The sequence below is a fragment of the Lepidochelys kempii genome, chromosome 3, assembly GCF_965140285.1.
Source record: "Lepidochelys kempii isolate rLepKem1 chromosome 3, rLepKem1.hap1, whole genome shotgun sequence".
Taxonomy (NCBI): Eukaryota; Metazoa; Chordata; order Testudines; family Cheloniidae; genus Lepidochelys; species Lepidochelys kempii.
This window is the reverse complement of record NC_136382.1, coordinates 136,127,591-136,152,734: the sequence shown is the minus strand read 5'-3', so window position 1 is coordinate 136,152,734 and position 25,144 is coordinate 136,127,591. Positions and strand designations below refer to the sequence as shown.

The following is a 25,144-nucleotide window of genomic DNA, read 5'->3' as shown; positions in this document are numbered from 1 at the left end:
ACATTATTATTAGAATTGTAATATATGTAACAGTCTATTATTCTAATATTTTTCCTACTACATTCTGTAGATAAGTATCAAAATACTTTAAAAAGTATAATGTAAGTATGCCTCTTTTAGAAATGGGTTAACAGAACTTATTTTAAACTCGAAGTGAAGTATTTTAAGTTAAGATAATACAAGATTTTTATGTACATTAGGGGCTCAATCTCACAAGTTTGTAAACAATTTCTGTGACAGTACTATGCATCTCATAAAATCATGTCTTAACATGATATATCCTCCTGGTTTGGGAAATATAGGCCCTTCAGGCTGCAACATGCTCCACGGAGATGGTCTCAATTGAAGTGCAAATTGCAGGACCACAGCATTAATCTCCATAGTTACTACATTCAAATAGTATTGCACCTGGAGGTGGACTGATGGCAGTCCATGGCATCAGAAATTAGTTTTCTATTGTAAACAAGTGTAAAGATAAGATATTGTCACCCCCTTTGAGTGTAGCAGTTATCCAAAATTCAGGGTCCTATGGTTTTGTTTGAGGAGAAACTGATCACACAGCCAGGTACCATTTGATACTATTGTTTATTTACAAAGAATGTACAAAGTCCTGTTTTCTGAACATAGCAAGAATCAAAAGGCAGGAGACAATTTCTTTGCTCAGTGGTTCAAGCCCCTTTTTAAACAGCACTCGGCCCAAAAACTCGCATAACTTTCACTGAGGGCCAGACTATCAGTGCTTCTGTGGCTATGTCTAATGCTTGCTTGCTGCCTCTCTCTCTTGCCTTCTTACTTTCACAGACACACACATCTACACAAAACAAAATCTCTCTGCCTGCATATGCCTTTGTTTTGAGTGTAAGCTACTATTTTTCAGCTGTCTGATTCCATAAAGGAGCTAAACTGTTGCACAAATTGAGGGTGGCTGTTACATCCACTGGTTTCAGCAAGGATTTAACCCAACTCATATGAAAACTAATGATGCATTAATGTAATACAGTTATCTAACTCCTCATCCACCTTTATTAAGAAAAATCCTCTAATTTTTGTTGGGGTTGATTTGTTTATCTAAGAATAATTTTTACTACCTTGAATCTTGGTCAGTAAAGCAATAGAATATATTTGTTACTTGTAGCTCTCCGGACTGTTGGATGACTGCTTGTGTGATATAGAAAGCATTGATGACTTCAATACTTACAAGATCTTCCCCAAAATACAGAAACTGCAAGAACGAGACTACTTCAGATATTACAAGGTACAGTAAGAATGGCACTTTTATACATAGCTAAGTGAAAATCCAGGATATGATGGTCTATAGACTAACTCGGTCTGATCTTCATTTTTTTTTTTCTGAAATCTTTTCAATTTCTTTCTTAGCAGCCCAAAACACCCTTTTGTCACTTGATAGTCTTTAATTTTTTGATTGAAAATTATACTGTCTGAGCTCTGGTATTTGCCACTGATACAGGGTTTAAAACAGCACTAAATCACTAAAATTGTAATCCAATGGACAAGTGATTCCCTACACCAAGTGGTCTGCAAGCACGACTGTATTGCAAGGAAGCTTTTTAGTGGAAGAGTTACAGGAATGAGCAACTTTATACTGGAATATTTTGATAAATTAAAAAAAAGCACCAAAACAATTAAGGAATGTAGAAACCCAAGCCATTATTTAAATGTTTGGAATGTGATAGATTCCTGACCAGTCAACTACATATTTTATACTGAAATTGTGACAAGATATCCAGTAATGCTTACTAGGGATGAATTCAGTAAGTCTGATTGTAATGCTAGAGGCTGCAAGGATGGTTATGAGACTTCTTGCTAAATACTTTTTGGCTATTTTTCCCCCCTGTATTTTGTTAATTTGGGTGATTGCATAATGCCTGTATTTTCATTGTCCCTTCTGCAAACACACATACTAAATATGTAATGGATTCTAGTGCCTTTGTCTCATTTTGGAATTTGGAATATCTCTACACCAGTTTGTTTTTATGAAATAATCTGCAGTTTAAGGTTCTGTAGTAATCTTTCATCTAAAGTGGTCTACTATATGTGGGCGATCTCCTGGTAAACTATTTGATGCCTGTATATTCTTGAGAATTAGCATATCAGAATATTCTACTATTAGCCCATAACTCCTCATGAGAAATAATGAGATTTTTGTAACTGGATCCTTTTTGTGGAAATCAGGAACAGAAAACATGTCTTTATATACTTTTCTGTATTCCTGTCTTTGTTTTTGTGGTAGGGATTTTGCACTATGTTTTTCTCTCCCTCCACTTTGGTATCAATATGCTTAGAAAAAGAAAATACAACAAAGTTAACTAGAATCCCAAATTCTGAAGCTTTGTGTATTATTCTTCAAGGTTGAAGCTTTTAGAAAGGAAGGGAGTAGACTAAAAGGGAGAATGCTAGGTAACTTCTGTTTGTTTTAAGGGGTCTTGTCTAAGGGTATGTCTACACTACGGAATAAGGTCGAATTTATAGAAGTCGGTTTTTTAGAAATCGGTTTTATATATTCGAGTGTGTGTGTCCCCACAGAAAATGCTCTAAGTGCATTAAGTGCATTAACTCGGCGGAGCGCTTCCACAGTACCGAGGCTAGAGTCGACTTCCGGAGCGTTGCACTGTGGGTAGCTATCCCACAGTTCCCGCAGGCTCTGCTGCCCATTGGAATTCTGGGTTGAGATCCCAATGCCTGATGGGGCTAAAACATTGTCGCGGGTGGTTCTGGGTAGATATCGTCAGGCCCCCGTTCCCTCCCTCCCTCCGTGAAAGCAAGGGCAGACAATCATTTTGCGCCTTTTTTCCTGAGTTACCTGTGCAGACGCCATACCATGGCAAGCATGGAGCCCACTCAGGTAACCGTCACCCTATGTCTCCTGGGTGCTGGCAGACGCGGTACGGCATTGCTACACAGTAGCAGCAACCCCTGGCCTTGTGGCAGCAGACAGTACAATACGACTGGTAGCTGTCATCGTCATGTCCGAGGTGCTCCTGGCCACGTCGGCCGAGAGCGCCTGGGCAGACATGGGCGCAGGGACTAAATTTGGAGTGACTTGACCAGGTCATTCTCTTTAGTCCTGCAGTCAGTCCTATTGAACCGTCTTATGGTGAGCGGGCAGGCGATACGGACTGCTAGCAGTCGTACTGTACCATCTTCTGCCGAGCAGCCATGAGATGTGGATGGCATGCAGTCCTTCTGCACCGTCTGCTGCCAGCCAAAGATGTAAAAGATAGATGGAGTGGATCAAAACAAGAAATAGACCAGATTTATTTTGTACTCATTTGCTTCCCCCCCTCCCCTGTCTAGGGGACTCATTCTTCTAGGTCACACTGCAGTCACTCACAGAGAAGGTGCAGCGAGGTAAATCTAGCCATGTATCAATCAGAGGCCAGGCTAACCTTCTTGTTCCAATAAGGACAATAACTTAGGTGCACCATTTCTTATTGGAACCCTCCGTGAAGTCCTGCCTGAAATACTCCTTGATTTAAAGCCACCCCCTTTGTTGATTTTAGCTCCCTGAAGCCAACCCTGTAAGCCGTGTCCTCAGTTGCCCCTCCCGGCGTCAGAGCAACGGCAAACAATCGGGCATCTGAGAGTGCTGTCCAGAGCAGTCACAATGGAGCACTCTGATGGGGCTAAAACATTGTTGCGGGTGGTTCTGGGTACGTATCGTCAGGCCCCCGTTCCCTTCCTCCCTCCATGAAAGTAAGGGCAGACAATCATTTCGCGCCTTTTTTCCTGAGTTACCTGTGCAGACGCCATACCACGGCAAGCATGGAGCCCGCTCAGGTAACTGTCACCCTATGTCTCCTGGGTGCTGGCAGACGCGGTACGGCTTTGCTACACAGTAGCAGCAACCCATTGCCTTCTGGCAGCAGGCGGTGCAATACGACTGGTAGCTGTCATCGTCGTGTCCGAGGTGCTCCTGGCCACGTCGGCCGGGAGCGCCTGGGCAGACATGGGCGCAGGGACTAAATTTGGAGTGACTTGACCAGGTCATTCTCTTTAGTCCTGCAGTCAGTCCTATTGAACCGTCTTATGGTGAGCGGGCAGGCGATACGGACTGCTAGCAGTCGTACTGTACCATCTTCTGCCGAGCAGCCATGAGATGTGGATGGCATGCAGTCCTTCTGCACCGTCTGCTGCCAGCCAAAGATGTAAAAGATAGATGGAGTGGATCAAAACAAGAAATAGACCAGATTTGTTTTGTACTCATTTGCCTCCTCCCCTGTCTAGGGGACTCATTCCTCTAGGTCACACAGAGAAGGTGCAGCGAGGTAAATCTAGCCATGTATCAATCAGAGGCCAGGCTAACCTCCTTGTTCCAATAAGAACGATAACTTAGGTGCACCATTTCTTATTGGAACCCTCCGTGAAGTCCTGCCTGAAATACTCCTTGATGTACAGACACCCCCTTTGTTGATTTTTAGCTCCCTGAAGCCAACCCTGTAAGCAGTGTCATCAGTCGCCCTTCCCTCCGTCAGAGCAACGGCAGACAATCGTTCCGCGCCTTTTCTCTGTGCGGATGCCATACCAAGGCAAGCATGGAGGCCGCTCAGCTCACTTTGGCAATTAGGAGCACATTAAACACCACACGCATTATCCAGCAGTATATGCAGCACCAGAACCTGGCAAAGCGATACCGGGCGAGGAGGCGACGTCAGCGCGGTCCCGTGAGTGATCAGGACATGGACACAGATTTCTCTGAAAGCATGGGCCCTGCCAATGCATGCATCATGGTGCTAATGGGGCAGGTTCATGCTGTGGAACGCCGATTCTGGGCTCGGGAAACAAGCACAGACTGGTGGGACCCCATAGTGTTGCAGGTCTGGGACGATTCCCAGTGGCTGCGAAACTTTCGCATGCGTAAGGGCACTTTCATGGAACTTTGTGACTTGCTTTCCCCTGCCCTGAGGCGCATGAATACCAAGATGAGAGCAGCGCTCACAGTTGAGAAGTGAGTGGCGATAGCCCTGTGGAAGCTTGCAACGCCAGACAGCTACCGGTCAGTTGGGAATCAATTTGGAGTGGGCAAATCTACTGTGGGGGCTGCTGTGATGCAAGTAGCCCACGCAATCAAAGATCTGCTGATATCAAGGGTAGTGACCCTGGGAAATGTGCAGGTCATAGTGGATGGCTTTGCTGCAATGGGATTCCCTAACTGTGGTGGGGCTATAGACGGAACCCATATCCCTATCTTGGCACCGGAGCACCAAGCCGCCGAGTACATAAACTGCAAGGGGTACTTTTCGATAGTGCTGCAAGCTCTGGTGGATCACAAGGGACGTTTCACCAACATCAACGTGGGATGGCCGGGAAAGGTGCATGATGCTCGCATCTTCAGGAACTCTGGTCTGTTTCAAAAGCTGCAGGAAGGGACTTTCTTCCCAGACCAGAAAATAACTGTTGGGGATGTTGAAATGCCTATATGTATCCTTGGGGACCCAGCCTACCCCTTAATGCCATGGCTCATGAAGCCGTACACAGGCAGCCTGGACAGTAGTCAGGAGCTGTTCAACTACAGGCTGAGCAAGTGCAGAATGGTGGTAGAATGTGCATTTGGACGTTTAAAGGCGCGCTGGCGCAGTTTACTGACTCGCTTAGACCTCAGCGAAACCAATATTCCCACTGTTACTACTGCTTGCTGTGTGCTCCACAATATCTGTGAGAGTAAGGGGGAGACGTTTATGGCGGGGTGGGAGGTTGAGGCAAATCGCCTGGCTGCTGGTTACGTGCAGCCAGACACCAGGGTGGTTAGAAGAGCACAGGAGAGCGTGGTATGCATCAGAGAAGCTTTGAAAACCAGTTTCATGACTGGCCAGGCTACGGTGTGAAAGTTCTGTTTGTTTCTCCTTGATGAAACCCCGCGCCCCTTGGTTCACTCTACTTCCCTGTAAGCTAACCACCCGCCCCTCCTCCCTTCAATCACCACTTGCAGAGGCAATAAAGTCATTGTTGCTTCACATTCATGCATTCTTTATTCATTCATCACACAAATAGGGGGATGACTACCAAGGTAGCCCAGGAGGGGTGGTGGAGGAGGGAAGGAAAATGCCACACAGCACTTTAAGCACAGCACTTTAAAAGTTTACAACTTTAAAATTTATTGAATGACAGCCTTCTTTTTTTTGGGCAATGCTCTGTGGTGGAGTGGCTGGTTGGCCAGAGGCCCCCGCACCGCGTTCTTGGGCGTCTGCGTGTGGAGGCTATGGAACTTGGGGAGGAGGGCGGTTGGTTACAGAGGGGCTGCAGTGGCAGTCTGTGCTCCTGCTGCCTTTGCTGCAGCTCAACCATACACTGGAGCATACTGGTTTGGTCCTGGAGCAGCCTCAGCGTTGAATCCTGCCTCCTCTCATCACGCTGCCGCCACATTTGAGCTTCAGCCCTGTCTTCAGCCCGCCACTTACTGTCTTCAGCCCGCCACCTCTCCTCCCAGTCATTTTGTGCTTTCCTGCACTCTGACATTATTTGCCTCCACGCATTCGTCTGTGCTCTGTCAGTGTGGGAGGACAGCATGAGCTCGGAGAACATTTCATCGCGAGTGCGTTTTTTCTTTCTTTCTAAGCTTCACTAGCCTCTGGGAAGGAGAAGATCCTGTGATCATTGAAACACATGCAGCTGGTGGAGAAAAAAAAAGGGACAGCGGTATTTAAAAAGACACATTTTATAAAACAGTGGCTACACTCTTTCAGGGTAAACCTTGCTGTTAACATTACATACATAGCACGTGTGGTTTCGTTACAAGCTTGCATTTTGCCTCCTCCCACCGCGTGACTACCCCCTCAACCTTCCCCCCTCCCTGTGGCTAACAGCGGGGAACATTTCTGTTTAGCCACAGGCAAACAGCCCAGCAGGAATGGGCTCCTCCGAGTGTCCCCTGAAGAAAAGCACTCTATTTCAACCAGGTGACCATGAATTATATCTCACTCTCCTGAGGATAACACAGAGAGATAAAGAACGGATGTTGTTTGAATGCCAGCAAACATACACTGCAATGCTTTGTTCTACAATGATTCCCGAGTACGTGTTACTGGCCTGGAGTGGTAAAGTGTCCTACCATGAAGGACGCAATAAGGCTGCCCTCCCCAGAAACCTTTTGCAAAGGCTTTAGGACTACATCTAGGAGAACCGCAAATGCCAGGGCAAAGTAATCCTTTCACATGCTTGCTTTTAAACCATGTATAGTATTTTAAAAGGTACACTCACCAGAGGTCCCTTCTCCGCCTGCTGGGTCCAGGAGGCAGCCTTGGGTGGGTTCGGGGGGTACTGGCTCTAGGTCTAGGGTGAGAAACAGTTCCTGGCTGTCGGGAAAACCGGTTTCTCCGCTTGCTTGCTGTGAGCTATCTACAACCTCCTCCTCCTCCTCATCTTCTTCGTCCCCAAAACCTGCTTCCGTATTGCCTCCATCTCCATTGAAGGAGTCAAACAACACGGCTGGGGTAGTGGTGGCTGAACCCCCTAAAATGTCATGCAGCTCATCATAGAAGCGGCATGTTTGGGGCTCTGACCCAGAGCGGCTGTTCGCCTCTCTGGTTTTCTGGTAGGCTTGCCTCAGCTCCTTCAGTTTCACGCGGCACTGCTTCGGATCCCTGTTATGGCCTCTGTCCTTCATGCCCTGGGAGATTTTGACAAATGTTTTGGCATTTTGAAAACTGGAACGGAGTTCTGATAGCACGGATTCCTCTCCCCAAACAGCGATCAGATCCCGTACCTCCCGTTCGCTCCATGCTGGAGCTCTTTTGTGATTCTGGGACTCCATCATGGTCACCTGTGCTGATGAGCTCTGCATGGTCACCTGCAGCTTGCCACGCTGGCCAAACAAGAAATGAGATTCAAAAGTTTGCGGTTCTTTTCCTGTCTACCTGGCCAGTGCATCTGAGTTGAGAGTGCTGTCCAGAGCGGTCATAATGGAGCACTCTGGGATAGCTCCCGGAGGCCAATACCATCGAATTGTGTCCACAGTACCCCAAATTTGAGCCGGCAACGTCGATTTAAGCGCTAATCCACTTGTCAGGGGTGGAGTAAGGAAATCTATATTAAGAGCCCTTTAAGTCGAAATAAAGGGCTTCATTGTGTGGACGGGTGCAGGTTTACATCGCTTTAACGCTGCTAAATTCCACCTAAAGTCCTAGTGTAGACCAGGGCTAAGTGCATTTAGTCGGCGGAGTGTGTCCACAGTACCGAGGCAATCGTCAACTTCCGGAGCATTGCACTGTGGGTGGCTATCCCACAATTCCCGCAGTCTCCGCCGCCCATCTGAATTCTGGGTAGAAATCCCAGTACCTGATGGGGTAAAACATTGTTGCGGGTGGTTCTGGGTACATATTGTCAGGCCCCCGTTCCCTCCCTCCCTCCCTCTGTGAAAGCAAGGGCAGACAATTGTTCTGTGCCTTTTTTCTTGAGTTACCTGTGCAGATGCCATATCACGGCAAGCATGGAGCCCGCTCAGCTAACCATCACCATATGTCTCCTGGGTTCTGGCCGATGTGGTACTGCATTGCTACACAGCAGCAGTTAATTGCCTTTTGGCAGCAGACAGTGCAGTATGACTGGTAGCCGTCATTGATGTAGTCCTGGGTGCTCTTTTAATCGGGCGCCTGGGCAAACATGGGAGTGACTCAGCCAGGTCATTTCCCTTTTAAGTTTTGTCTCGTGGCAATTTCAGTCCTACCGGCAGTGCACTGTCTTTTAACCTCTAGCCAGCAGAAGATGATGGCTAATAGTCATACTGCACCGTCTTCTGCCGAGCACCCAGGAGATGATGACGGCTAGCGGTCGTACTGCACAGTCTGCTGCCAGCAAGATGTATAAAGATAGATGAAGTGGCTCAAAACAAGAAATAGACCTTGTCTTGTGCGCTCCATAATATCTGTGAGAGTAAGGGGGAGACGTTTATGGCAGGGTGGGAGGTTGAGGCAAATTGCCTGGCTGCTTGTTTCGCACAGCCAGACACCAGGGTGGTTAGAGGAGCACAGGAGGGCGCGGTGCGCATCAGAGAAGCTTTGAAAACCAGTTTTATGACTGGACAGGCTATGGTGTGGAAGTTCTGTTTGTTTCTCCATGATGAAACCCACCGCCCCTTGGTTCACTCTACTTCCCTCTAAGCTAACCACCCTCCTCTTCTCCCTTCGATCACCACTGTCAGAGGCAATAAAGTCATTGTTGCTTCACATTCATGCATTCTTTATTCATTCATCACACAAATAGGGGGATAACTATCAAGGTAGCCCAGGAGGGGTGGTGGAGGAGAGAAGCACCAGGAGGGGTGGTGGAGGAGGGAAGGACAAGGCCACACAGCACTTTAAAAGTTTAAAACTTATTGAATGCCAGCCTTCTGTTGCTTGGGCAGTCCTCTGGGGTGGAGTGGCCGGGTGGCCAGAGGCCCCCCCCACCGCGTTCTTGGGCGTCTGGGTGAGAGGCTATGGGACTTGGGGAGGAGGGTGGTTGGTTACACAGGGGCTGTAGCGGCAGTCTGTGCTCCTGCTGCCTTTCCTGCAGCTCAACCATACGCTGGAGCGTATTGGTTTGATCCTCTAGCAGCCTCAGCATTGAATTCTGCCTCCTCTCATCACGCTGACGCCACATTTGAGCTTCAGCCCTTTCTTCAGCCCGCCACCTCTCCTGACGGTCATATTGTGCTTTCCTGCACTCTGACATTGTCTGCCTCCACGCAGTCGTCTGTGCTAGGTCAGTGTGGGAGGACACCATGAGCTCAGAGAACATTTCATCACGAGTGCGTTTTTTTCGCCTTCTAATCTTCACTAGCCTCTGGGAAGGAGAAGATCCTGTGATCATTGAAACACATGCAACTGGTGGAGAAAAAAAAAGAGGCAGTGGTATTTAAAAAGACACATTTTCTAGAACAATGGCTACACTCTTTCACGGTAAACCTTGCTGTTTACATACACAGCACATGTGCTTTCGTTCCAAGGTCGCATTTTGCCTCCCCCCACCACGTGGCTAGCCCCTCACACCCCCACCCCCACCCCCGGCTAATAGCGGGGAACATTTCTGTTCAGCCACAGGCAAACAGCCCAGCAGGAACGGCCACCTCTGCATGTCCCCTTAAGAAAAGCACACTATTTCAACCAGGTGACCATGAATGATATCACTCTTCTGAGGATAACACAGAGAGATAAAGAACGGATGTTGTTTGAATGCCAGCAAACATACACTGCAATGCTTTGTTCTACAATGATTCCCGAGTACGTGCTACTGGCCTGGTGTGGTAAAGTGTCCTACCATGATGGTTAGAGTAAGGCTGCCCTCCCCAGAAACCTTTTGCAAAGGCTTTGGGAATACGTCCTGGAGAGCTGCAAATGCCAGGGCAAAGTAATCCTTTCACATGCTTGCTTTTAAACCATGTATAGTATTTTAAAAGGTACACTCACCAGAGGTCCCTTCTCCGCCTGGCGGGTCCGGGAGGCAGCCTTGGGTGAGTCCGGGGGGTGAGAAACAGTTCCTGGCTGTCGGGAAAACTGGTTTCTCCGCTTGCTTGCTGTGAGCTATCTACAACTTCATCATCATCTTCCTTGTCCCCAAAACCTGCTTCTGTGTTGCCTCCATCTCGATTGAAGGAGTCAAACAACACGGCTGGGGTAGTGGTGGCTGAACCCCCTAAAATGGCACGCAACTCATCATAGAAGCAGCATGTTTGGGGCTCTGACCCGGAGCAGCCGTTTGCCTCTCTGGTTTTCTGGTAGGCTTGCCTCAGCTCCTTAAGTTTCATGCAGCATTGCTTCGTGTCCCTGTTATGGCCTCTGTCCTTTATGCCCTGGGAGATTTTGACAAATGTTTTGGCATTTTGAAAACTGGAACGGAGTTCTGATAGCACGGATTCCTCTCCCCATACAGCGATCAGATCCCGTACCTCCTGTTCGCTCCATGCTGGAGCTCTTTTGTGATTCTGGGACTCCATCATGGTCACCTCTGCTGATGAGCTCTGCATGGTCACCTCTGCTGATGAGCTCTGGCCAGCGTGGCAAGCTGCAGGTGACCATGCAAACAGGAAATTGAAATTCAAAAGTTCTCGGGCCTTTTCCTGTCTACCTGGCCAGTCTATCTAAGTTGAGAGTGCTGTCCAGAGCGCTCACAATAGAGCACTCTGGGATAGCTCCCGGAGGCCAATACCGTCTAATTGTGTCCCAGTACCCCAAATTCAACCCAGCAAGGCCGATTTAAGCGCTAATCCGCTTGTCAGAGGTGGATTAAGGAAATCAATTTTAAGAGCCCTTTAAGTCGAAAAAAGGGCTTCGTCGTGTGGACGGGTGTAGGTTTACATCGATTTAATGCTGCTAAATTCGACCTAAACTCCTAGTGTAGACCAGGGCTAAGTACAACTTGGTCACAGTTGTAGTTCACATGACTAGAAAATATAGCTGTAATTTACTTTTTTTTTTTTAAGTCTCCCGAGTTATTGAAAAGAAAATAAATTTGTATTCTTTGCACTGCACGTCTTGTTCTTTGCTGAGGAATGAATTCCTGATCTGATAGACCTGAACTTAACACTCCTGAGTGTACCAAAGGAGTACAGTGCAATTATCTGAGTAGCATGGGGGACATAGATTTTATTCATAGAATCAGAAGTTCCTATAATGGAGATGGCAGGAGTCGTTCAGTAGTGGGGAGGCCTCCTCCACATCCAGGGCCTCGTCATACTCCTCCTTGTAATCCTAGCCGGGGGTCTCTGTTCTGCACTGCTCACTTCCATGATAGTGGGGCTGTAGAAGACTCCGTGCACTACTGCAGGAGCCATTCAGCATCGAGGTAGCCTCCACTTGTCATTGTTGTCCTCCTTACAGTCCTGGCCGGAGCTGTCTGCTTTATTAGCCAAACCTCCTCAATGCCTGAATCTCTTCCCATGGCCTCTGCACCATGTATCTCATGCTGGGTGACAAGGAAGGGATTCGGGTAGGAGTTTTGATTAAGCGAGAGTATACTGTTCATCCAAATTGAATCTGAAGATGAAACTGTTTGTTTTCCTCACAAATACTACTACATTAGAGCAGAAGAAATGATACCTTGCTCGTGCAGGTCACTATTCTGCTAAATTTCTCCTCCTGCTCTTTTCAAGAAGTAAACTTCATGCTGTACTTTGAGAAGAGTCGCAATAGCATATACAGAATTACCAGTCTTCAAAATGTCAACTGTGCCCTACTGCAATTTGAAATATTCACAAGGCAGTGGAAATGGGAGGTTGTTTTTCACATTCAGTTTCACGTCAGAACATCCCAGTCAGGGAATAGATGGTTTAAGTGACAGAGAACGGTTTGTCCCTCAAGGATGTAGTAAAAGATTTCACTTTTTTGGTCCAGAGGTTTGATTTCCCATTCCCCTTTCCCATTCTCTCTCCCACCCTCCCGCAGGCTGCTAGGATAATGGAAGAAGGGTGATTGGAGGGGAGGAGTGAGGATCATTATATATAGTAAGAATTCAGGGTTCCACATCTCATGTGCACTACAAATCAAACATCACATCTTGATACATCTTTTTTTCATAATATGGTTAGCCACATCATAGGTAATGGCTAGAGAAACTGATTTTGAATTTGATTTTTGGTTCTTGCCACTGAGGTTCTGCTGCAGAAATAATTGGTTTTAAAATCTGCAGTTTTAACAGGTACTAATCTAGCCATTTTGCTAGGGAAATATTTTTGATCTTCAGTAGTTTGTATCTTAACTTTTAGCCCCTGACCTGACCTCAGAATGCCAGTAGGGGTACGTCTACACTGCAGCACTGGCCCAGACCAGCTGATTTGGGTTTGCAGAGCTCAGGCTGTAGGGCTGAAAAATGCAGTGTAGATGCTCAGGCTGGACCCAGGCTCTAAGACCCTGTTTGGGAGGAGAGTCTCAGAGACTGGGCTTCAGCCCAAAACCAAACATATGTGTTGCAATTATTAGCCCCACAGTCTGAGCCCTGTGCGTCTGAGTCTGTTGACCCTGATTCTGAGGTTCAATGGTGTGGGTTTTTTATTGCAGTGTAGATGTATCCTAGGTGTTATGTGGGGGAGCGGGGGAGAGACTGGAAGTTGTGAGAAAGAAATGCTGTGGAAAAGCCAAGCAGCCTAGATAGATTGTCAAAGAAAAAGATGTGTCTATGATTCCTTAAAGGTAATCTGCTTTAATAATAATAATAAAAAAAAAGTTAGCTTGTGTCATTTTGGTTCTTTATGATGTAACAGAAGGCCTGAACTTAATATCAGGAATGTCATCTGGTCTTCCTTGATTTTGTTGCAGAATTTATTGGAAATGGAATGGGAGCTTTTTTAGCCTTCAATTAACGAAGTACTGAATCTTTAACAAACACATCTTTTCCCACAATTGCTACATAGGCATTTGAGTTAAATGTTTTTAAACACTTGGACTAAAAATCACTTGTGCGCTTACTCAAATTTCATTTGTCTGGTATTTTTGTTATCCAGCAATTCTACATTCGTCCATAGTTTTTTTTGGGAAGGGATTGTGGGCCGAGAGAGAAGGTAGATGAGAACAACATATCTAATGTTTGTTGTGTGCTTTTTTTTTAAGGCAGGAAGAAAAGAAAAGTTCTTCACAATAGAAGTGGCAGGGTGGGATAGCGCTTTGACCTCCTTTATGTATTGTGGATGGAAAAATGTTTAATGTCTAATCTTATTTCCTTTTAAGACTGGTAGACTCCAGGCAATCTTGTGGTTGCTAACATCTTTTTGAAGTCCTGCATTTAAGGCTAACTGCTAGCAATGTTGTAATTTGCAGCTGATCAAAGAAGTAACAAAGCATAGACTATAACACTGCTGAAGGGGAAGAAAATTAAATATAAGCATATATGTAAGTTAGCTATCTTCTGCTTACTAGGCCAATCCAAAATTTGTTGAGAATAATGATGACCAAAAGCATCTAATCATCTTCAGGGGTTGCACTTGAGTGAACTAAATTGCTTTTAAAACAAATTGACTTAATCCAGACAAAAATTACTTAATGTGACTTTTAAAATGTGAAAGAAATACATGATGCATCTGATGTCACTGAGTACCCATTACAGATGCCTTTGTTTTAGCAGCATATCAAGTCTAGGGCTAGCATTTCTGTCTTAGTATCATTTGTTTCCGGGGTCAGGACAGAACATTGCTAATTCTCACTTTGCTACTAAAGTTATTACAAAACAGTGAGCAGTCTTGCTCTACTTTTCAAAGATTTGCTAGTAGTTCTGTAGTGAGAGCTTATTACTGAACTCTTATTAAGGTAAGGATTCTTGAATTTTTTGTGGTGTGGACCCCATCTTTTATGTAGTCTTGTGGACCACCTGCCCTTTCTTCATTCATAGTTACATGATATCCCTGTGTTAACTATAGCAATTGCTAAACTGGAAGAGTAATTTTAGGGCAGTATTTAATATCTTTTAGTTACCTATTAATGCAGTTAGCAACTGGAAACAAGGAGAGCCAGCATTGTATGACTAGACAACTCTCCACGGATCATAGTTTGGCTACATCTACACTTAATGCTGCAGCATGTTGGCTAATATAATATGAAGTGATAACATAATTAAAAATTAAAGTCTATCTGTCAGAATAAGAAAACATGCAATTTTGTGATGCAGTATACTTGAGTCTCACTGATTTGTTCTCTTACTAAAATCACAAACTTTTATCTACTATGGTTTTGCCTACACTAGCAATTTTTTCAGTTTCGCATTAGTGCAGCTCCTCAGTGCTAAATCATTGGGGAGAATCGTTGAATCATTGTACGCAGGACTTGAGTCTCCCAGCTAGTATGAATTAATGAGATTCAAGAACTGAATTATTCTAGAAGAGATTTAACTTTCAGGATTAATTTCAAATATTCAATTTTTAAGAGTTCTATGCTAAATTAGTAACGTACGTGGAGATTTAGAAATAACAAATGGCTAAAAACAAAACACTTTGAAAATCTCATCCCCTTCTTTTGTGCCTAACAGATCAATTAATTCCTGAGTTCTGAATTCTACTTTTCTTCTGCAACTGCAGCAGAAGTCATAAATTCCTCCAAAATACAGAAAACAAAAAAGAAATCTCAATGCAAAATTACTTTAAAACCAAATAAATTGAGCACCCCCCAAATGGATGAATTTAAAGCACTTCCTCCATTGTAATGCAGTTAGCTAAGGGAAGGCAGATTGAATATTATTTTTGTTTTTTCCATCTGAGCTGCTATTTCAGAAGGTCTTGATGTCTTCCATCAATTGATTCTTGCCATGCAAAGCAGTTCTGACTAGAGAATGTTTCTCTTATTTTTAGCCTGTATGAACTTAGTTACTAGTCAGAAAACCTGCTGGTGCTATGTGTAGTAGATTTCTCAGCTTTCTTTTAGAGAACAGGGGAAGCAGTAGTCTAGTAGTTAAAACAAGGGATTTGATGTTGAGCGCTCAGTTCTGTTCCCAACTCTGGCACTGTTTCATTGTGTGACTTTGGGTAAGTCACATACTGTTTGTTTCCTAGTTACCCCATCTGTAAAATTGGGATAATTTATCAACTTCTGTAAAACACTTCGGGATCCTCCGATAAAAAGTGGCGCAGAAATACAAATTGTATTACTAAACGTCATCACTCGGACTCAACATTGTGTAACTAATCAAGATTTGGCCTGTTTGTAACAGACTGGCTTCTGAGCTTCTGCTTTTTTGGGGGGTGGTGGTGGTATTCATAATTAAGGGATATCTTACTCCTCATTTGTAATAAAAATAAGAAAAAATGTACTGTAAGTGACAGATTTGTTTCTTCTCTTTGAATAGGAGATGCTGTTTGCTTTATTAAAGAACATTAATTGAAACACTGTGTTTGTTTGCCTTTCCTACAGGGAAAGAAATAAATACTTTTGAGCTATATTATTAAGCCTTTTTTAGAGAATAGAAGACTCCTTCTAGTACTTGTTGCTATTCATGGAGATTTATATAATTCTGTTGTCCTCCCTAATCCTTCTGCTTGGAATCTGAAATTATGTTTTGTTACATACAAGTATTTTGTATAAAATTGATTGGACATAAGATTTTATATGCTATCTCCAGGCAGTGAAACACTACTGGGCAAAAATTATTTTAGAAATGAATAAATGTGGTGCATTAAAAATTTCATTTTAACGTATCAGATTAATACAGGTGTATTGACATACTATATACAATTTTTATACCATTGTACTGGCATTATGTAACTCTACCTCCTTGTATATGTGTGACCTGTGAAAGTGTGTTACGGGCAAAGAGACTGAAATGCAGTCTTAATTCTGAACTTATTCTGTGTGTGTATATGTACTTCTTAAATACAAAATCTACCACTAATGTATCATTAAGCTTGAGAAAATGAGTACTCAGAAGTAAAGAAATTCAGTTTGAGTGGCTGTTCTGGTTCCGCCATATGCATGAAATTGACTTTAAGTGCTTGTAACTTCAAAATTTCTGGATGGAGTTTCTAGCTTAAGCATATTTGAGTTATGCAAGAGTCGGTACTTCTGTTTGAAAACAAGGGGGAAAATATGTGAGGTAGCTTGTTCCTAAATGTTTTGATGATTGAAAAAGGGCTGAATGGTTTGCTTAGACTTTACAGAATATTTCACCATTATGCTATAAACAAGCATTGAAAATTTTAGTTCCAAATTAACTTGAGAAAATTATGGGCACTTAAAGGGTAATAGTGGTGAAAATGGAAATTAGAACTTCACCTTACCTATTGTGGGTGCTACCCATGATATAATAAGGTAAAGAGATGGAGGAAGTAAATATTTTCTGATGTAAACTATCCAAGACTTTCCCAAAATAAAATTTGTCAAAGGTTTCTGATGCTTAAACTATAGGAATTGTGTACTTGTGTTTTCTCTGTACTCGTAACCTAGGCTAGTACTTGGGAGATCCAGGATCAATTCCTTTCTTCTGTGCAAACTTCCTATGTGACAATGGACAAGTCACTTAACCTTCTTTGGATGGTTCCAATTGTATTCTACTGAGGGTTATGCACATGTGCCATGCGTCCGAAGCTGGAGCTTTTGAAAGTAATACTATTCAGCAGTCCGCGTATGCATTCTTGCATTGCCTCATGGTTTCCCCTGAGGCGATAAATGGTGGGGTAGGCCACCAATGTCTACAGTTCCTTCTCACCACTGCATGGTCTGAGTCGTACTTCTGCTATACTCTCTTGTCCTTGGTTATGCATTTTCCAAAATGTGTAGAAAAACTCTTTTTTATTCTTGTTCATAGTTAAGATTTTATTGTTTTTGTTCTAAATTTTATAGTTTCAAGTTGTTTTATAGGATTAGATTGTGAAGTGCTTTGAGATCTGCTGTGAGTGCTGTATAGGAAATTCTTCTTCTTCTTCTTCTTGATTATATTTCCATAAAACAAACTACTTGGGTTTGGTTTCTGGTTTAAAATCTCCTTTAAAGTCTGCATATAATTGTTAAATTACTTATATATAATTCTTACTTACAAATCTGCTTCAAAGGTTTTTGCTGTAAATTTAGTATTAAATTTTTTTAGGGTGAATGCTGTCTTGCATAACTGGAACAGTTTTGCTGCATTCGAACAAAGTACCTGATTTTTTTAACAAGATTTGTAGCCTGCATATTTGATAGCATGATTAAGTCCCTTACTCTTACCAGTTTCAAAGTGGTACTTAGCTACCTCTTGGCAAGATGTTCAAGTTGGACAACACTGAATCTAAATAATATCCTGATCCATTGAGTACCCTTTAGTGTGGTGTGTACTAACTGAGGGAACATTTTGTACGGGCCACATTAAAAAGAACAACAAAATGAGGTCTTAAAAAGTATATACACCTTAGGCATGAAAGAGTTTAAATGATCACTGTTTTTTAACTCAGAAGTCTGCCATATTTTAGCTGCAAATGCTTTGGCAACCAAGTACAAAGACTAGTATGCTTTCTGATTTATTTTTCAATTGAAATAATATTGGATTTCAAATATCTCATTTTCTGGGGGCTTGTCTAAAAGGAGAAATTTACTGGCGTAATTATACTGGTATAATTACGCTGCTAAATTTCTCAGTGCAGGCAAGTTCTGGGGGTTGAAGACAAAAGACTTTGCTGTATGAGGTAAGCATAGGGCAAGAGGATGCTTTTGAATCTCAATCGGTGTGTTGAGGTTTTTTTTTTGGTTGTTAAGGCTAATTCAAAGGAAGGAAAACAGTGTTTTGTTTTTTTTTGTAACCTGAATTGTTAAAGTATAATTTTAAAAGATCAGAGATGAACAATTCAGAATCTCTCTTTAGCTTATCTCCACAGCCGAATTTGTACTGCATTGTTTTATTATTCTACTGTTTGACAGATAGCAGTCTCAATCAGAAAATGCCATTGGTGTTCACCATTTAGGTCACCATTTGGTCCTTCTTCACTGCTTCTACTTGCACTAAGACTATTGCATGTGGTTTTAGAAGTGTAACCAACAAAGTAAGATACTGTACTTTGGTAAGTCTTTCAGTATATCCAAATATAATTGAGTACATCAGCTCTGTGGTTAAGAGAGCATTAGTATTCTGCTATTCTTGTTTCCTTGAAATGAATGCAACTCCCCCCCCCCCCCCAAAAACAAAACAAAAAACACCTAATTCAGCCTTAATTTTCAGGAGATCAGTTATTGATACAAGATATCTATCTGTGTACATAGACAAAATTAATTTGTGAGGTCTCTGGAGTATTCTAACAACTTGGGTTGAAGTCAATCTTAGTGGAAGAGTTTATTGATTCTCTTCACAAGAAGTAAATACTGAAAGTGGGAGGTTTGTTTAACTTAAAAAAAAATGTAGACTGTCAAATCATTAATGATTCCTTGCTCCCCATCCTTCAACGGGAAGACTATGCTGTTCGAATTTGCTAGACTTTGGAGTAGCTCTAAATCAATTTGCTAATAGCATATTTCTGTTTCTGCCTTTTTTTTTTTTAGGTTAATCTTAAGAGACCATGTCCATTCTGGGCTGATGATGGCCATTGTTCTATCAGAGATTGTCACGTAGAGCCTTGTCCTGAGGTATGGATCAAAGTAAAACAAGAAATCATTATTCTCTCACATAGCCAGACCAGTTTCTTCTATGGTTATCTCCTGGTTTAAACGATCTCTGCATCTCCCATGCAGATCCTCTTTTTAATTTTTCATTTTATTTTTTTAAATTTATACCTGTGCTGTAGCAGATTTAGGAACTACTGCTAACACCAGACTTCTCAGTTTGAATAGCTTGAACACAAATAGTTCAGTTAATTCCTCTCCTTTTAAGTCATTATTCCCCTCCATGATAGTCTTATTTCATGACCAACATCATTAGTGAAAAGTGAAATTGACTATATGTAAAGCACTGTCAGATGTGCAAATTAAACAATTTTTTAATTATAGTAATCTTGTGGTTTTACTTTTAACAGTAGTTGATTAAAAATGTTCATAGAGAAGTGTGATCAAGTTGATGTAACTGTTAAAATGTTTCAGTTTTTGTTTTAAACTTCTGATAGTGTGCATTTTCCCTTTTCCAACAGATGATAGTTAAAAACACTGTGGGTTGTTCTAAAATAGTTAAGCTGGAGTGGAATTCATAATTCTTTTAAGTTATTGGTGCACTACCTTATAATGTCTCTACTTGTACAAAAATGGCTCAGTCTCTACTGTATGTAGATACATAACAGTTTCATACTTCATATTTTATTACAATTTTTATTATGCTCCTATTCCAGAAATCACAAGGATTTCATAAGGATGGATAAACATCCCCATTTTATAGACAGGGAAACTGAGGTAGAGATCATTCAAGTGGCTTGACTTAAGTCACAGTGAGTTGTTTGCACAATCAGGAAAATAATCCAGGTCTCCTGGCTCCCATTTCTTTGTTCTCTCCAGTGGACTATACTGTCCACTGTGAACTATATTCTGTATTTAGCAGAAGGTGATGTGAAGTAAATAGATCTGTGTAACTTCTGTGACTTTTAACTAGGCTTCATTGCTCATCTTATGGTACAGATTTTACATGATAAGCAGTTATATATAAAACTATTGGTTTAACCAGGAAAAAGGGAATAGACAATTCAACATATGTGCAACATCGCCAAGTTAATGTTGTTTTTTGAAACATTTTAACTCTTGCATTTTCTGAATCAACTGAGCACACTTAACAATTCTTGTTGAGGTTTTATGCTATACTTTATTTTAACACTTAATTTATCTCCCACTTAAGCTCTTAAATGCACACCTCACTGATGGCAGGATAAGTTCTCATCTCTGTCTCTATCGGTCTGTTACATCTACATAACCATGCACACAGCTCCCACTGAATAATCAGAGCTGAATGCATATAAACTTGGTCCATTGTTTGACTGGCCACCTTCTGGTAATGCCACTTTAATAGGTGCAGCAGCACATCTGTTTACACTGACAACATATCTTTACAACTGTAAAAGATAAAGGAGTATTTTTTAAATTAAAGCTTAGAATTTTGGAGAACATTCTAGAATGTAGCAAAAATTGTAGAGTAAACCTGAACATGCAGTTTTTTTTTAATTATGCCTTTTTCTCGTGTTTCTAATCTTCAGCCATTCTATCCTTCCCACCCCAAAGCAAATGTCATGAACAGCCTCAGTACTCTCTGAAGGAGCTTCTGGGTTCTAAGCGCTTTTGAAAATTTGGCCACTTTGTTTAGGTGTGTAACTAGGAGCCCAACTCGATTTGAAAATGTGGGTCAAATATTCCTCAATTTGGATGGTCAGAATAGTTTGCATTTATGTAGCTCCCTTCATCCAGATACCAAAGCATTCTATAAACATTGATTAATGAAGTTTCATGACACGTGTGGGAGTAAAATCTATAGTAATTGACCTTTTCAGGGGTTCTTAGGACAGGCATACAGTGTGTATATGTAACTTATGCTTTTGGCATATACACACGATAAACTTCAGTTCCTCCTAGACTGTTGAGTTGAAGGTCTTACTTTGTCAGTTGAAAGCTAATCTTCCCCAGACTTGCCATAAAAAATCAGTTTTGGCAGATGAAATTGAGGTATTGTGTTCATATTGGTTAGAGACAAATATTTCTTGCAGATTTTTGTAGACTTTGCAGAACTACTTTAAATAGTAGGGATGAGCTTTATTAGACAAATGTGTGTATTTACACACCATTCTAGTCTCTAATGTTTAATATCTGCTAGTGAAATCTTAAATTGGTTAAAAAAAATTGGCCATAATAAACTTTAGTTATTGCTACTTTTGTTCAGGGTAATAAAACTGAAATACTTTTTAATAATAGTATCCATTAGTGATAAAATTGAATGATGGGTATCCAAAGTATTAGCTATTGCTTTTATCAGGCAAAAATAAGTTTCAAATAATTAAAAGAAATTGAAATAAGTTTTCAACCTAGAAGGAGCCGACTGCTCTTATCTTGGGTTGGAGTAGCGTAAGTTGAGAGAACTAGGAATCACCTCAGCAAGGAATTAAAAGGTGTCAACTTGCAGAAAACAGTTAACAGCTTTATTAGCTATCAATCTTACAAGCATTGTGGCATAATCATTTTTGTGAACAGTGCATAAAGATAGTAATTTGTCTTTTTATTTTAGAGTAAAGTACCAATTGGAATTAAAGCTGGGAGTTCTAATAAAGTAAGTAATGTCTTTTTGTTTTCCAAGCTATTTTTCTGATTAAAAAAAATTAACCCCAAAATTAGAAATACTATGTATAGTCTTTATTGTCCTTTTTCAGCCTTGGATCCGTGGTAAACTTTATTTTTTTATATGTCGTCTTGTGTGTGTAGTTTTTGCTTATAACAAAAAACAACAACCCCCGTATGCCTTTTATGTATTCGTTGTGAAGGAATTGTGGGCAAATTACAAATATTGTATGTGTGTATTTCTTTGGTGTTATTTGGTGGGTATAATTGCCACATACGGTTCAGTCCAACACTGTGTACTGGCAGCCTTGAGTCTCAGCAGACTAATCAAGTCTGAAGAAAAGTGGCTTGGTGCATTACATCAATAAAAGGTAAAGTGGAAGGGTGGTTTCTGTGGGGAACAGAGTTCTCGTAAATGAACTCCTCTTCCTTTCTCTCTCTGCAGCCCCCTGTTTTGAGCCTATTCGTTAGTCCCCAGACATGCAGCATGGTAGGGGTTCTGTTACCTTATGGGTACACATAGCCCACAATGATGAACATGATGGAAGAATCTAATAACAGAATTTCAGGTGAAGAAGCCAGAATGACTAGAGAGCCAGTAATGTATTTTTTTTTTAATTAAAGAATATCGGACACCTATCCTGCCTGTATAAATATTGAGAGGTCTCCCTTCTCTCAACATTGTTTTATTTTAAAGTAACGTTTAAACCTTCTGACTCCAACTCTGCTTGAGCTAAGTACATTAGTTTCAGATTTTCCCAGTGGAAGGATTTTTACGTTTTCATCTGGGAGCATGTCAGCTTCTATAACACTCTTTTCTGACCAGAGACACCTGGGTACCAGTGTCCCTCCAGCTTAGGCATACCTTGCCATTCACTTTCTATCTCAGCCACCAATGTGTCAGACCTTGCAAAATTCATTAGGGTCCCCTCAGACACCTCTGTGGGTCCTAAGTCTAAGGTAGCTGCATTAACCTGGGCTGATTGGGATTTGTATTTTCATGTGCTCAGTGAAGCCATATCAGTAGCACTTTCTTGGGCTGTGCTGAGGTGTAGATACGTCTTACCTGTTATTCTTTATGGAAAAATATCCTGTAAGGTATATGGTGTAGTGAGTTTGTCAGGTCTAAGGTGAAATGTTTGCAAAGAACAAAGAAATGTTTGCCAAGGGGTCTCTGTGACGCAGTATGTTGATGCATTTAATCCTTTGAGATGAAAACTCAGCCCAACAATGAGATTTGTAAACTTAAACTAGCAGCTAATTATTTGTTAGGTCATGAGCACACTGTCTGCTCCTGCTCGCCTCTCCTCAATTCATCCTTTCCACTTCTCCAAAATCTACCTCTTAAGAAAGCTGTGTATTTTCTAATCTCAGCTCCTCTGCAAAGTCTTGCAGTTCCAGTAACCTACTGGATGGTCCGATCACCGTCTCACTCATTCTGTCCAAAATTAAACTGCTCATTTCTCCTCTTCACTGGTTTGTCCTTTTTCGGTATCACATTCAAGATCCTTCTCCCCTCCCCTTTTAAGGCCCTCTATAATCTCATCACTGTCTGTCTTTGCTCTGATCCCTCCTATGCTTATATGGATCCTTTGTTGTCCTTGCTGCTATATCCTTCTTTTCTCAGACTCTTAGCTTAGTACATTTTTCATGCTGCCCCTTTGCTTGGGACAGTCTTCCCCTTCATGTTAGTCAAGTGCTCTTTCTCGTTTTCCCCAATTCATTCAAATCTCTTCATTCAGACACTCTTCTCTGAGTCCTGTGGTGATCTCTCCACCTCTGAATTGTTGTCCTGGGATTTTTCTTGTCAGTGTTCCATTGCAACATCTTCAAGAGAAAGAACACTAATTACTTTTTATTACTGTATCGCAGTGGTTCCCAAACTGTTTGATTGCAACCCCAAAAGTGCGGAGGGCACCATTTTGCTTTGAACAGCTTGACCCCCACATATGGTGTATACGAGCACTTGATGTTCAGAAGGCGCCATTTTACTCTGCACAATGGCATGCATAAGTGGTCACACTGCGTGAAGGGTACAGTTTTGCTCTGCAAAATGGCATCTTCCATGCTGTCTGGGGTCTCAGCAGGAAATACTTCATCAAAAAAAGTTTGGGAACCTCTGCCATAATGTCTCAGAGCCCTAGTTATCGACCGGGTGCCCTGTGTTAGGTGCTGTACAAACACAGAACAAAAAGACTTTTTCTGCCCCAGAGAACTTAAAGTTGAAATATCAGATGGGACAACAGATGCGGGAGTACAAGGAAACAATGAGACAATATTGGTCAGCATGATAGGCAGTGTTCTCAAAGCACCACCAGTCTAACCAAGTCAATTTGTATGAATAGCCTTACTCATTAATGTTGCTTTGAAGTAAGGGTCCATCATTTTCTGTTATTTCTGTATTTTAAATGTTCTATAATTTATGCTGTAAAAACTTTCTGCTTGCTAAAACTTTACAGAACACAATGTTTATAAAATGATTTTAAATTACAGAAATACAAAATGTTTGATGCTCTATTACTCTTGTAACATTGATTTGATGCTTATGAAAAGAAATAACAATTTACATACATTTTATAAAAAATATATAAGCGCTAAAACTATTGATATCTTGCTGTGAGTATGCAAATTTGTCTGCCTTCTGTTGTCTGAGTGCACTTACAAACTATTCGGCAGCATTATTTTCTGTATGAGGAGGGATTCTATGTTGTTGTGTGGGCTGCAGATGGAACAGAAAGGGTTTTATAAATACACAGAAGATAGGAAAATGAAGTTTAGGAGAAGTTTTGATCACAAAGCTAGCCTCAGAAATTAACTAACTGTAACATTTCCATTACAGCTAATAATTTCTTCCTTTTGCTGATTTCTCCTGAAGACCTGATTAAAATCTCTTTAACTTCACTTTTTATTTTTAGTATATATTTCTGAACACTGACTTCTCACATTACTGCATAAAGATACAGTATTCTGACACCTCTTCCCCTCCGTAGCCTTTGATGTGCCCAAATACAGTCGTTTCCTCAATCAACAAATCAACAAAATTTAATATGGTCTGAAAAGATGTATTTGCATGATGACTTTGGGTATGTCTACACTGCAATGAAAAACCTGTGGCTGGCCCATGCCAGCTGGCTCAGGCTGCAGGGCTCTTTCATTGCAGTGTAAACTTCTGGGCTCAGGCTGGAGCCTGAGCTGTGGGACCCTGTGAGGTGGGAGGTGCCTAGTTACAGTGTAGACATACCCTAAGACACTACCTGAATAATGGTTCATAACATCAGTTTATGGATTTGTCATGGGGTGGGAAGGAAGGCAAAACACATGGTAAAACTTTGTTTATCTTTTTTTAATAGCAAAAAGTGGAATATAACAATTACTATGCTGAGTTTAAAACGAGCTCAAAGTGCTGCTAACCAAGCTCCATTCCTAGCTGCTGAACCGGCTTCCATTGTTCCAGTGGGAAGAAAGACAAGATGCAGGGGCTGTGGCTTAGTTAGGCACTTAGACTTAATTCACTTAAAATATCAGTGAACGTTTGT

General features: G+C 41.9%; 1 protein-coding gene across 3 annotated transcripts in view; it reads left to right on the top strand.

Moving 5' to 3' along the window:
* The window catches only part of ERO1B (endoplasmic reticulum oxidoreductase 1 beta), a 65,641-nt gene that overhangs the window by 7,292 nt on the left and 33,205 nt on the right, over positions 1 to 25,144 (top strand). For 2 of the 3 annotated variants that reach the window (XM_073338170.2, XM_073338171.2), the window contains exons 2-4: positions 1,136 to 1,255; positions 18,912 to 18,995; positions 21,559 to 21,600. In XM_073338170.2, coding sequence (XP_073194271.1) covers positions 1,136 to 1,255; positions 18,912 to 18,995; positions 21,559 to 21,600 — 246 coding nt within the window. The remainder of the gene's footprint in view (positions 1 to 1,135; positions 1,256 to 18,911; positions 18,996 to 21,558; positions 21,601 to 25,144) is intronic. The other variant, XM_073338172.2, reaches the window with a different exon arrangement.